At 21.8% G+C, this 13099-nt stretch overlaps 3 protein-coding genes across 11 annotated transcripts in view; 2 read left to right on the top strand and 1 right to left on the bottom strand.

Annotated features, from left to right (window-relative positions):
* Positions 1-8158, top strand: part of LOC100868386 (uncharacterized) — a 25969-nt gene extending 17811 nt beyond the window's left edge. For 5 of the 8 annotated variants that reach the window (XM_086907742.1, XM_086907738.1, XM_086907753.1 and 2 more), the window contains exons 4-20: positions 880-965; positions 1462-1654; positions 1939-2306; positions 2856-3081; positions 3175-3323; positions 3472-3507; positions 3719-3813; positions 3880-4053; positions 4155-4352; positions 4983-5252; positions 5336-5509; positions 5599-5797; positions 5899-6122; positions 6337-6556; positions 6662-6782; positions 6865-7079; positions 7726-8158. In XM_086907742.1, coding sequence (XP_086763868.1) covers positions 880-965; positions 1462-1654; positions 1939-2306; positions 2856-3081; positions 3175-3323; positions 3472-3507; positions 3719-3813; positions 3880-4053; positions 4155-4352; positions 4983-5252; positions 5336-5509; positions 5599-5797; positions 5899-6122; positions 6337-6556; positions 6662-6782; positions 6865-7079; positions 7726-7880 — 3103 coding nt within the window. In that variant the 3' untranslated portion in view covers positions 7881-8158. The remainder of the gene's footprint in view (positions 1-879; positions 966-1461; positions 1655-1938; positions 2307-2855; positions 3082-3174; positions 3324-3471; positions 3508-3718; positions 3814-3879; positions 4054-4154; positions 4353-4982; positions 5253-5335; positions 5510-5598; positions 5798-5898; positions 6123-6336; positions 6557-6661; positions 6783-6864; positions 7080-7725) is intronic. The other 3 variants (XM_086907761.1, XM_086907756.1, XM_086907732.1) reach the window with 1 other exon arrangement.
* Positions 8015-10787, bottom strand: Svip (small VCP interacting protein). 2 transcript variants are annotated; one of them, XM_012492137.3, is made up of 3 exons: positions 10256-10787; positions 9594-9761; positions 8015-9222 (listed from the first exon to the last, which is right to left on the bottom strand). In XM_012492137.3, the coding sequence occupies exons 1-3, from the start codon at positions 10319-10321 to the stop codon at positions 9208-9210; spliced, it is 249 nt and encodes an 82-aa protein (XP_012347591.1). In that variant the 5' UTR covers positions 10322-10787; the 3' UTR covers positions 8015-9207. The 2 variants fall into 2 exon arrangements, with proteins under 2 accessions (XP_012347591.1, XP_086763915.1); XM_086907789.1 differs by lacking the exon at positions 8015-9222 and having other exon boundaries at positions 9561-9761.
* On the top strand, positions 10427-13099 carry LOC100868261 (retinol dehydrogenase 11). The gene is made up of 4 exons (XM_003697627.4): positions 10427-11769; positions 11895-12130; positions 12221-12518; positions 12625-13099. The coding sequence occupies exons 1-4, from the start codon at positions 11497-11499 to the stop codon at positions 12796-12798; spliced, it is 981 nt and encodes a 326-aa protein (XP_003697675.4). The 5' UTR covers positions 10427-11496; the 3' UTR covers positions 12799-13099.

Genomic DNA, 13099 nt, shown 5'->3' with positions numbered 1-13099 from the left:
GATACACAAACAGAAGGAAACGAACCGTAAAATATTTTACAACGTAACGTTATAACTTGAAGTAGTTTATGCAAGTTAACTGCGCTCTAACGATAATGACACAAATTCATTACCGTACCATGGGGAAAGGAACATAAACCGGACATCTATATTCATGTAGTATCACAGCATGTGACATTACATATCAAAAATTTTTATTCATTTTGGCATAATAACGAAACAATTTAAGAAAAATGCATTATAAAAGTAATAAATTAAATTAATAATTAAAGTAAAAATAAATTATTAATTAAGATTTAAATATTGGATTTAAGATGCAAAAAGTGATCTTGAATTTAAATTAATTTTAGTTTTTCACGAGAAATTTTCGAAAATTAGATAATGTGAAAATAATATTAAATTTAAACTTCGATGAAATAAAAAAGTAAAATATTTCCAATATATAAAATAATCTGATATCAAAAAATAAAGCTATTATTAATAGCTATATTAAATTTAGTTATTTTGATTTACAATCCACTTTATTTAATCATTATCAGATATAATCTCATTCAATAAGCATTCAGATAATTAAATTATAATAAATTATAATATTTTAATTTTCATTAGCTCAAATATACTTATATGGTATGGTACGAAAATTTGTATCAATAAATACCTAATTTTGATTAAAATTAATATCTGTGAATAGAGCATTATTATTTTGATGAAATTAATAAAATAAAATATACATATTTATTTTTAATAATATTATTAATTAATCTTTAGTTATTACTTATTTATATATTTATATATTATTGAATAACTTAAATTTTAAAATTAATTTTTTATTTTTTCGTTAATATCTGTAGCTTAATATTTTATTATATATATATATAGGTGGAGATTTAGTGCTGCCAGTATATTTTCTTTAGCAAAAGAAAGACTGGAACCTGTTCTAAATGAAGCCAAACCGGGAATACTTGGTAAGTTTTCACAGCTTTCATTAAAAAAAAAAACTTGTTTATTGTCAAATAAGAGTAAAATATTGAACATTGTATTTTAAGATTTTTAAAGTATATCTTTAAAGTATAAAATTCATTTATAATATAAAATAATATTAAAAAATAAAATTTATGATAAAAACATTGAAAGAATAATATTTAACAATATTTTTGTTAAATTTTTGCTTCCAGTTTTAGAATTAAAAATTATTTTATATAAGAATGGAGAGTTTAAAGTTGATATGCTCATTATTCCAAATAACAACAAGATATCATTGAAAAATAAAAATTTTCGAAAAAATTATATAATTCACTATTGTATTATTTTTTACTTTAATTTAAGAGTAATTTATCATTTAGCATTTAACACGATACATATTTTTTACGAGAACATAAGATTTGAAAAATTCATCATAGGGAATTTTATCATTGTTTCCATATCTATGAAAAATGATTTTAATGGAAAATATTATTCTAGGGCCACTAGAATTGAGAGAACTCACGCTTGGAGAACAAACCCCTTATATCACACGAGTAAGAACTGTAGATTATGCAAATGACGATGATATTGATAGCCAAACAGATCAAATGAAATTGTCAATCGAAGCTGACATACAACTTGATTGCGAACAATTTCGTATGCTCATCACAACAAGATTATTTGGTAAAGGGTTAGTATATATCTATATTTTTCATTCACACTGAAACTCCATTAATGTATTTTCAATAATTAAATTGAGAGAAATTAAATCTTCAGGATGATCTTTTCAAAAATATTATTTTTTCTACTTTTTTTAGTTACAATGTGTTAAAAAAGAAATTATTTAAATTGCAAATAAGTTGAATTTAATATCATTGAATTTCATGTCAATTCTAAATATAAAATCAAAGTTTCATTTTAAAGATAATTATCGAAATTATTCAACTAGAATAAAAATTTAATCTTGAATTAAAGGGTTGGCATGGATGTTGATCTGGCCGTGGAAAAACTGTCTCTCTCGGGTACCATTCTCGCCACTCTGACCCTTAATTCCAATGCACCGTTTCCTCACGCAACCTCTTTAAGCGTGAGCTTCTTAGAGAAACCAGACGTTTGGTTCAGCGTGAGAATCTTGAAAACGGTACAAATGATGGAAATGCCTTTAATTAAGACCTGGATTCATGCGGTGGTCACGGATGCTCTGGCTAGTTGGATCGTTGATCCGGGTCATTTAGAAATGAATCTGAGAGCTCACGAACGGCCTGGACCTAAATTTGATTCACTAAATAATTCCATACCACAAGGAGTGCTTACCGTTGTTCTATCTCAAAATGGATGTTCAGGTGAACAACACTCCTCTTACTTTCTTCTTTTTCTTTTTTATAATTTAATCTTTATAATATTTTTCCTTAATTTTGCATGTGCTTAAATATTTAACTTGTTAAATAAGTAAGATATAAAATATGGAAAAATATTCTTTGGCCGAAATTATAATAAATTTTTACTACACTTAAATACAAAGTTATTAACGAAACAGATCAAATGAAAAAAAATATTCATTGATTGTGATTCAATCATAGTATTTGAGGTATTATAGATATGAATTAAAATTATGTTGTCCTATACAAAGAGAATTCTGATAATAATTATAGATTCGATTTCTTTTAATCTGATATATTGTGAGTACATATATTTTTGAAGTTTCTTAAATTTTGATTAATAGTATCTTAAAACTATTTCTTTAAATAAAATGTTGATTTATATAATTCTTAAAATATATTTAAAATTTAAATTCTATAATAAAATATATTGTTTAAAATATCGTCTCTAAATATTGTCTCAAAGTGTTATTTTAAAAATATATAAAAAAGTTCATATTTTATGATTCATAGTCTCCATCGGAGATGAAATGAGATGGCTTGTAGTAACATTGGGAGATCAAAGACGGGTTACAGCTACTTTAAATTCCACGTGGAACGAGGACGTATCTTTTTTAGTAGGAGCCTTAGATAACGAAAAAATCTCTATCAAATTAAAAGCAAAACGACTCGTTAGTACCATCACGTTAGCTCAGTTTGAACTTGCGCTTGGGGTTTATAATTGGGATAATTCGCAAGTGTAAGTTTACATATTATTTGAAATAAAAAAAAAATCAAGAATACATATCTAAAAGAATATATATTTACATCTACTATAATTTTTATTTTAAAGAATTGAAACAGTATTGCAACAAAAGAAACCGTCCCGGAATAGTGCTAATATCCCAAATATCAACGCTCGATTAGAATACACTGCACTACCAAAACTGGATCCAGACTTACCACAACCAGAATTAACGGAAGATAATTCGCATTTATCAGGTAATTTCGAGAATTTAATATTCCGTATTTTTTGATGGTCGAGTTATTGGAAAGTAAATGAATTATTACAAATCCATCGAATAGTATAACATGAAATTTTACGAAATATAATTATTTTTGTTAGTATTATTTTATCTAATATTTTCAGTGTCGCGAAAGTATTCCAATCGAGCTCAAAAATCAGGTAAAACATAAAAAACTATTGTAGCATTGATGGTGAATGTAATTTTCGGGCATGATTTTTAAGTGTTTCTTTTTATTAAAACACTTTAAATCTTTTTTATTATATTTTTGTGAATTATATAGCAAAATCATGACTTTTGTAATATTATATGATTTCATATATCGTGTAATAATTTATTTTATAATTTAATTTATAAGAAAATAATTTTCAGGAGTACTTGTAGTTTATATTCATTCGGCGGAAAATTTAAACAGCGACAGTTCCCAATGCAATCCTTATTGTATACTATTCAACAATCGCAAAAAGGTACGTTTATTTTATTTAAAAAAAACAGATTCTTAATTTCTTAAACATTTTCTATTTTTATTACAGGTGAAGACGACTCATTACATTCAAGGTACTACATCACCATGTTGGGAATCAAGAGCACAATTCCTTGTTCAAGATTATACTCAAGTATCTTTAAGTTTTGTTGTATACTCGTGGAATATATCGAAATCGGCTGATAGTGACATGTTAGGATTAGCTATATTATCTTTATCTCAAGTAAGATTACAAAAAAACTTTTAATTATATTTATTTGTAAATTATACGTATATATTTACATATGTTTATATAGAGTAAATGTTTAAAACAATTTTTTTCAGGAAAATACATGGATAATTAGAAAAGAATTGGTTCTAAATGGTTCAAATGTTACATCGACAATGATAGTTTCTGTATTGTTCTATCCTGTTAAAAGTGTACAGCAAGTGATCACAAGTCGAAGAAGTAGTTTAACATTCCCAATATCAGATGATGAACCAAAATCTAAAAGAAACAGTTTACCATGGATGCAACAGGCAGTTAGTATAATCTTGTATAAAACGATTGGATAAAACGATTAATGATTAAAGATTATAATTAATGCAAAATCTATAATAATTATTAAATAATAATAATATTATTCAATAGTAATTGATTAATTTATTTGATTAATTAAAAGAAGTAATTATAATCATGCAATCAAAATTCATGATTTATTTATAATAATAATGTACATATTATTGTAGAAAATTATATTTATTTTTTATTTAATTTTAAAATATATTTAAAAAATTACTTATTTATTTTAATATGCAAGTATAATTTGCTTTATATATAAATTGCTATATAAATTTCATTTTAAATATTTTATCTAATGATTCATATGCTTTTCTTTATCATTGCATGAGATAATCTGCATGAACATAATTTATCGAAAATATTTATTTCAATTATACTATATATATATATATATATATATATTTTTCAATTTTTTTAACGTAATAAATATACATATGATCATTTAAATGATCACAGATTATGAATATTGGGCAAGATTATTGAATTACTCTCTGTTGATTATATAATTAATGATTATAATTATTATGATAAATACTATTTAATTTTTACACTTTCTTATATATGTTTATATGTTTTTACATTCATTACAGAAATTATTATTAACTCATAAGGATATGGATCCCACTTCATCAGACGTATCCAGTTTACTTTCCACTGGAAGTGGATTAATGGAAGTGACATTAATACGCGCAAAAGATCTTGTTGCAAAAGATTTAAATGGTTTCAGCGATCCTTTCTGTGAACTAAAACTAAATAATGAAACTAAATACAAAAGCAGTATAAAGAAAAAAACATTAAATCCTTGCTGGGATGAAAGTTCTATTATGGGTTTGCCCAGAAATGGCGAAACATTGGATATTGTAAGATTTTTTTCTTCTTGTGATATATTCATGAAATAATGACAAATACAATTAATCAATAATCTATTTATTTATTGGTACAGGTATTATGGGATCATGATACTTTTGGTATGAAGGATTATCTTGGAAAAGTATCATTGACTCTCGATGATATTAGAAAATTATCAAATAATGATCAGTCCCATTGGTTCACGTTAAGAGGAACTAAAACGGGATCTGTAGAATTAAAAATTAAAGTTTTATCCGAAGAATGTGAGGTATAAAAAATTTTTGTTTTAATTATTTGCTTGAATAAAATATTCTAAATTTAATCGATTTAATCGATTTTTTTGTCATTTTTATTTAGACTCAAAGCACTTATGCAGCCAGCAATATTAGCGAAAGTTCGATTCAATTAAATATCGAAAATTCGGAGACAGTGTCAAATATTATAAGAAGACCTTCGATGGAAAAGTCAAAATTGAGATTACATTTAGATGTCGTACCACCGCCACCACCCCCGCGTACAGTCACTTTATTAAAACCAATTATTTCTAGTCAATCTGGTAAATTATTTCTTAAAAATATAATATTCTGTATAAAAGTTTTATTTGCAAATATTTTAAATTTCTTTGATCATTTGTAACATTTAAACTATCTGATATAGACAAAACTAGTATTGGAAGTAAAGATTCCAATGAAATGAATGGAACCCAAAATTCCTGGATACCTAGAGTTATTACAGAATCTGTAACAGATGTAATTGATGAAACTGATACAACAAAATTAAGAGAACGGCGATCTTCTCATAACAGTTTGACTCCAAGTCCGGAACAAAGTTTTGGCAAAAAATTGCCACAATATAATAGTTTTCGTGTTATGAAACAAAAGGTTATCATTATAATTAATAATTATATATATATATATATTCTTAAAATATATAATACATATAAATTATCATATTAGCAATCTTTAAACACTAATATAATATAGGTTTATCTAATCTATTATCTAAAATTAATATTTATTATTATATGTCAAATGTAATATGTTTAAAATATATCTAGATATTTGATAATAAAATTAACATTATAAATAATTTTAGGTAAAAAGGGGATTAAAACTACGTAGATTTCGTTCAGAAGTAAATATAGAAGAGAAGAATGAATCAAAAGGCATAACATTAAGCTTGGAACCTAGAGGAGGAGGAGAAGCTGATGCTACAGAACTTCTACAAGGATCTGGTTTAGCCCATGCCGTATCACAACCTGATATGCTTGGCAGAATAAGACAACCTAGTCCACGCTTAAAATTGAGACCAAATGGTTTGTAATGTGTAATATAATGTGCTTTCTAAAATTTTATATTATAATTATATTATAATATTATAACATACTAAAACTTATCATTTAATATATTTATTCAATTAGAATTAAAAGTTGTCAATGGTTCTAAGGAAAAGTATTCGGGTATAGAAGGTAAAGTCTTACAAGCACAAGGTCTTCATGTCGCACATATTGCTCAACTATATTGTAGAATTAAGCTACAAATGTATGTATTATTGAAAGAAAATAGATCTATTAATAATATATAAAATATTATAATTTTTAAATAAAAATTATTTATTTATTAGATGTACCAGTCCAGATAAAATTACATCTTCGACAAATAATGGTAAAACATTAGCAAAATCTCGGCTTTTACCTGCAATGCCTAATCCACAATTTAGTATAGATTTTCACATAGAAGGTGATAATGTTCCCAGACAGTCTTTATTAATATTTGAAATCAGAAGTGCTAGTAAAGAATTATTAGCTAGCCGACGCATCACTCTACATGAATTATTAGGTACATTTAAATCTAATTTATTTTATGTTTTAGCTTTCCTCAAAGTAGAAATAGAAATTTCAATTGTATTGTATCAATATAAAAATAGAATAATTATTTTAAAAATCGATTTCCTCGAAGTTTTGGATAAAAAAGTTTCATACAACATTTTTTACTTATTTTTCACGTATATCACTTCTTTTCCAATTATATTAATATAATATTAACATATTCGTGAAATATTTTTTGAGGATAGATTCTAAAGACCAAGCAATATTTTGATGAATAATTAAATAAAAATAAAAATTCGAAATATTTATGGAACGTACATAACGTATACTTGAAAAACGGAAGGCATGCAAGTGTAATTATTATCATAAAATATTTATTTATTCTGATGAATTTGTTTTGAATATTATTATATAATTATATATTATATATAGAATATAGTTTGTTAGAAAGAGCATCGGTTATAACTATACAACATTTTTGTTTTTCATATATTAACTTTTGCATTATTTTAAATCGATCCTCTAAAAATGTCTCACAATATATTAATATTAACTGCATAAATAATTTTTTTTCATTTAAATTAAATTAAAATTAACAACATATTATAAATATATTAATATTTATAAATCACTTAATTTTTTTATATTATATTTAGGTGTCTCTGCAGCAACTGATGAAATTCATACATGGTTGGCATTAAATAATGGAGCATCGTTGGAAGTACAAATTGCTCATGGAAGAGAAATGAAGAATAAATCCACAAAAAAACTTTTTCGATCTTGGTCAGTACATCGGATAGGAAAAATTTGAAATACTTTAAAATTGTGTATTTTTAATCAATCTTAAATATATTTCTTAAAAGTTATAATTTGCCAAACATATGTACAAATTGAAGGATTTTCCTCTAAAAAAACATAATGTGATAGTAAACATTTACAAATTCATTTTATATTTTACATATTTTTTATTTTACATATTTTATTACATGTACATATATATATATATATTTATTTATATGCATAAATAAATTTACTAATATTATCTCACATACAAATTGTAATATTTGATAATAAAATACATATAAGATATTTCATTTTTCATTGTAAAATGTTTTATGAAAAAAACTTACGAAAGAAAAATAATAATTTTCTTCAATTATAAATTAAATAATATTTAATAAAGATTTTCTTGATGTTTTCTTTTCTTGAAAACTTAAAATTAATATTTTTTCTTAAATAAATATATTTAACTTTTTTCTCAATAAAATAAAATTAAAAATTTTATTATTATTAATTGTACAATTTAATATATTTTTAAATAAACAATTAGATCGATTTATAAATCAATTTTTGTTTTTTTATATATAAATTTTTTTTATTTTTATTTTTTAACTATTTAATCAAAAACATAATTATATGTATACTTTATTTTTGATTTTGAATTTTTTAATAAAATTTTTTAATAAATTAAATAAATTAGCCTTATATCACATATGCATACACTAGCCTTGTATTTTATAAATATATTTTTGTTAAACAAAAGTAAAAGAGTTTTCAATATTTAAATTCAATATTTAATTAATTAATTAATATATTATTAAATATTATATAATATATTAATAAATATATTTTAATAAAAGTATTCAACAACAATACAACAAAATATGATGAATTTGATTGTAACAATATTATATATTGTACCTATATATTTCTAATATTAAAATATATTATAATAAAAAATATTGATAGAATTTTAAACAAAAATTATAATATACAACAATAATAGTATCTTGACTTATAATTAGTGACATTATAATTATATTATTAATTATTATATAAAATGGTATAATTTATATAAATTTATTTAAGGCACTATAGAAAACATAATATAAAAACAGATATACACATAAGTATGTAAATGTGTACATCTTTAAATATTTAAATTTTGCAAAATGCAGACCTGCGACATCATTTAATTTCTATTAAGAAATAGTATCATATAACATACAATTTTTGTACATTATTATATATATATAATATATATATATATATATTATCTATGATCTTAAATTAATTGTATATTTCTTAAAATAAATTTATAGATACAGCAAATAATTAATTTCCATTAAAATGTCCCATTAATTCATTTGCCACTAAAATAAAATAATTATTATTATTATAATATAATATGATATTAAAAGATTTATGATATTCTAATTTTATGAATTTTTAATTTTAATTTGAATAAATAAATATTACAAAACTATAAGATAAAATAGAATAAATATATTTTATTAAATATCATTATTTCATTAAATAGAATGTAATAATATTTAGAGATTAAAAAGATATTTTTATTCTAATTACAATACTGATTAAAGAATGAAAAATATTTAAATAATATACATTCTAAAATTTCATGTAAAATGCAATTTTTTTCTATTAAATATTATTGTTAAATTATTTGTAAATGCATAATTATATAAATAATCTAAATAATTACTTATCAAATTAAATATCTTACCTTTAAATTACTTTGTATATTTCTATTACCAACTTCTTCTTGACGTTTTTCACGTAATTGATCTAACCTTTCTTGTCTTTTAACAGCCTCAATATTTTTAATTCCTCGATTTTGTTGTTCAGCAATTCTCTTTTCTGCAGCTTCCATTTGTTTTCTTCTTCTAGTTTCCTAAAAAAAAAAATACTTTTTGTATTTCTTTAATTTAATCTTAAAAAATATTTTTAAAAAATTATTCTTAAAATTTTTTTATTAGTACAATATAATTAGATATTTTATTATTACAATAATATTTTATAATTTTTTAGATATTGAAAATAAGAAATATTTTTTTTCATAAATATTTATTACATCATATTAAAAAATTATCTAAAATATCTTTTATACATTTTAAATAAACATGGGTTTTTTTTAAAAAAGCTTTTTCTTAATATAATTATAAAGAAAAAAATTTTTTAATAATATCAAATATAGTAAATATAAAATTTATTATGCAAAAATTAAATATATAGTTTAGAGTTGTAATATACATAAAAAAAAAAGAAGTTTAAAATAAAAAAATTTATGCCAAAAATCATAAATTGGCTGATTAAAAACAAATATCAATGAAAAATATTAAAGATATATTTATATACTTGGAATAACCTTAAAATTTCCAATCTTACCAAGTCTGGTGTTAAATCTTCACATGAAGATGATTGTTTGCAACAAGATAGACAAAGATTTCCCATGATACAAATAATTAAGTTTTATTATAGTTAAAGAATTAAATTACTTGTATTATTATATTTTAAACACTTCTTTCAGTAAATATAGAATTTTTTTATAGCATATGGATAATAACAAGAGTAAGAGTTGCCATCTAGTATAGTTTTAATCAATAAACATATAATATATCAATAAACATATTATTTAAATTACATATAGATAATGATATATGTAATTAAATTTTACATGGACTTATAATATTTAATATTTCATTAAATAAGCTAAACTTTTATACAAAATTATATGTATGTAGCAAATATACATAAAAATATATACAAAATATATTTTGAATTGAAGAGAATAAGATAGAAGATTAGCATAAGATAAAATATATTGTTATTAAGATAAGATTATTGTAAAAACATTAATGTGTAATATAAAATATAAAACATTAGTATTATAAAATATAAAAATAAAAATCAAAAATAATAAAAATATTTATATATTTAATATTTATAATTAAATAATTGTCTTTTTATTAAAAATAATAAAATTAATATTTTTATAAATATTAATATTGTTATAAAATTGTGAACAACAATTAGAAAATATTTTTAAAAAAGTTTTTAAAAATATTTATTTATAATATTTTATTATATATATACAATTTTCATAAATATAGATGGAACAAATTAAATGAAATAATATTAAAAGTCATATTATTTTTAAAAGTATTATTATTTAAATATTATTATGTTTAATATTATAATATTTATGATTAAAATTTTTAATTAATCTACTAAATTTATTGATGAATATAGATACATATATATACATATACATATATATTTTCTATTTATTGATAGAAAATTATTCGTTTACGATAGATATAAACGTTTTATTAAAGTTATGCTTATTAATAAATTTTTAAGTATTGTAATTTAATAATTACTATATTAATAATTATATATTATGAATATGAATGAATATATATTTACAATAATTACTTTTATATTAAAGTACAATTTGTAAAATATAAATTTAATATCGAAATATGTAATAAACAAGATTAACTTATAAAATATCTTTTAAAATTGCGTGATTTCTTAATTCATAGTACGTGAATAATCAAAGATATTGATTAGTCATTCCATACAAATAAATATTACTTAATATTGTCATAGTTCCTAAGACAAATATGGTATCTTCATGGTGTTATTTCATTTTACCAGTAGTGTTATTTATTGGATTACTTCGAAAATGTCGTGAACGTACATGGGGAAGATGTAAAAATACAGACAGTTTGGTAGGTCGAGTATTCATTGTAACAGGTGCTAATTCCGGTATTGGTAAAGAAACAGTAAAAGAATTGGCTAAAAGAAAAGCTACAGTCATTCTAGCCTGTAGAAATATACAAACTGCTCGAAATGCTGTATCTGATATACGCACTCAAATATCTACTGGAGAATTGGTAACTTTCTTAGTTATTTATATTTTACAATCGATATAATAGATATAATATTATAATTTTAATCTATATGTTTAATCTTTACTGTTATAATATATATATAAAAAAGTATGATATTATCTTTTTAGGTGCCAATGGAATTAAATTTGGCATCATTTTCATCGATAAAAGAATTTGCTACAGAAGTAATAAAAAACTTTGCAGAGATTCATGTATTAATTAATAATGCTGGAGTATATGTTCCTTTCAAAGAACAAGCTTTAACTGATGATGGATTTGAAATTCATTTTGGAGTAAATCATTTAGGTCATTTTTTGCTTACAAATTTACTTTTGGAACATTTAAAACAAAATGGACCAAACAGGTTTGCCATAAATATCTATTTCTAAATATCCATATAAAATATCGATTTTTTTGTTATTTATATATTTAATTACATTATTTTTTTCAATAGAATTGTTATTGTGACATCTAAACTTTTTGAATCTGGAATAATTGATTTTTCCAATTTAAATTGTGAAAAAGGATTGGTAGTTAAAGGACGCATGAATCCTGCCTATTGTAATTCAAAATTAGCAAATACTTATTTTGGTATTGAACTTGCTAAACGAACAAAAGATAATGATATTAATGTTTACATGGTTTGTCCTGGATTCACTTACACTGGTTTATTCAGAAATGTTAAAAGGAGTTGGTTTCATTACATTATTTTTTCACCTGTTGCTCTATTATTTTTACGTACTGCAAATCAGGTGATTATTTTTTATATATTTTTTTTACATAGTATGTTTCACAAAATATTTATTTGTAATATTTTATAATTAATATATTATTATATTTATTATATTTTTACTATAGGGTGCACAAACAATATTACATTGTGCAATAGAACCATCCTTATCTAATGAGAGTGGTAATATTTATCGAGATTGTAAACTTTATATTCCAAAAAAAGAATTAGATCCTAATGTAGCATTACGTTTATGGGATGTAAGTGCAAAATTGACTAGAATTAATGAATTTTTAAAATGAACATTTTCATTTATAATATATATATGTTAATTTACTTTTAATATCTCAGTGGCCATTTAATATTTATTTTTGTATGTAAAGACTATAATAATATAATAAGAGTATAATAATATAATAAAATTAAGAAATTATTGCCATAAATCTTATAAGAAATAGCAACATATTTTTGTTCACAATGTTATAAATAAAAAAGATCATACTGTATAATTTTTTAAAATAGAATGTTGAAAATGTTATAAATTTTATTAAATCCTCTTAAAACAATAAAATAAATAAAAAACTTTTATTAGTAATAATAAAA

Source organism: Apis florea, unplaced genomic scaffold (assembly GCF_048593485.1).
Source record: "Apis florea isolate Af1SG1 unplaced genomic scaffold, ASM4859348v1 contig_1645_pilon, whole genome shotgun sequence".
Classification (NCBI taxonomy): Eukaryota; Metazoa; Arthropoda; class Insecta; order Hymenoptera; family Apidae; genus Apis; species Apis florea.
The sequence above is the reverse complement of the archived record's forward strand: the minus strand, read 5'-3'. Positions and strand labels throughout refer to the sequence as shown.

Bases quoted from the DNA above. Each gene is read 5' to 3' on its own strand.
- Svip (XM_086907789.1), bottom strand. From the start codon at position 10,321: ATGGGAAATCTTTGTCTATCTTGTTGCAAACAATCATCTTCATGTGAA. The intron at 9,762-10,255 runs GTAAGATTGGAA...TTTTTTTTTTAG, and splicing joins AAGATTTAACACCAGACTTG to GAAACTAGAAGAAGAAAACA.
- LOC100868261 (XM_003697627.4), top strand. From the start codon at position 11,497: ATGGTATCTTCATGGTGTTATTTCATTTTACCAGTAGTGTTATTTATT. The intron at 12,131-12,220 runs GTTTGCCATAAA...TTTTTTCAATAG, and splicing joins AAACAAAATGGACCAAACAG to AATTGTTATTGTGACATCTA. The intron at 12,519-12,624 runs GTGATTATTTTT...TTTTTACTATAG, and splicing joins TTTTACGTACTGCAAATCAG to GGTGCACAAACAATATTACA.